The sequence below is a fragment of the Nanorana parkeri genome, unplaced genomic scaffold, assembly GCF_000935625.1.
Source record: "Nanorana parkeri isolate BGI_ZX_2015 unplaced genomic scaffold, ASM93562v1 scaffold3903, whole genome shotgun sequence".
In the NCBI taxonomy this organism is placed as follows: Eukaryota; Metazoa; Chordata; class Amphibia; order Anura; family Dicroglossidae; genus Nanorana; species Nanorana parkeri.
Window position 1 is genome coordinate 12,704 of NW_017310170.1, and position 367 is coordinate 13,070.

The following is a 367-nucleotide window of genomic DNA, read 5'->3' on the forward strand; positions in this document are numbered from 1 at the left end:
GGGGTGACGGGTTCTCTTTGTTTTTGTTCCGTAGATGTTCCGGATGAGCACAGGACACATGGAGGGGGATCTGCAGCTGCTCTATGTGCTTCTCACGGACTGTTACATCTATTTCCTGAGGAAAGGTGACGGCGGCACTAACGGTAAAATATGCAGAATAACCCTCCCGTACCGCACATGTGTGACCCCCGAATGTCCCCTCCGCCAGGTGCCGCAGACAAGCCGTACACGGTGGAGGACGCCGTCTCCTACAACGAGCTCGACTATATCTCTGTAAGTGTCCGATGATGCCGGAGGAGGGGGGAGGGGTCAGAGCCGGAAATGCCGCGGTTTCCTTTATTCTCCTCTCCCCTCCCCCCCATAGGTC

General features: G+C 56.4%; 1 protein-coding gene across 1 annotated transcript in view; it reads left to right on the plus strand.

Moving 5' to 3' along the window:
• The window catches only part of PLEKHM2 (pleckstrin homology and RUN domain containing M2), a gene marked incomplete at its 5' end in the record, with an annotated part of 15,906 nt that overhangs the window by 12,700 nt on the left and 2,839 nt on the right, over positions 1–367 (plus strand). The window contains 2 exon segments of the mRNA XM_018575416.1: positions 35–125; positions 209–329. Of these exon segments, the coding sequence (XP_018430918.1) occupies positions 35–125; positions 209–329 (212 nt within the window).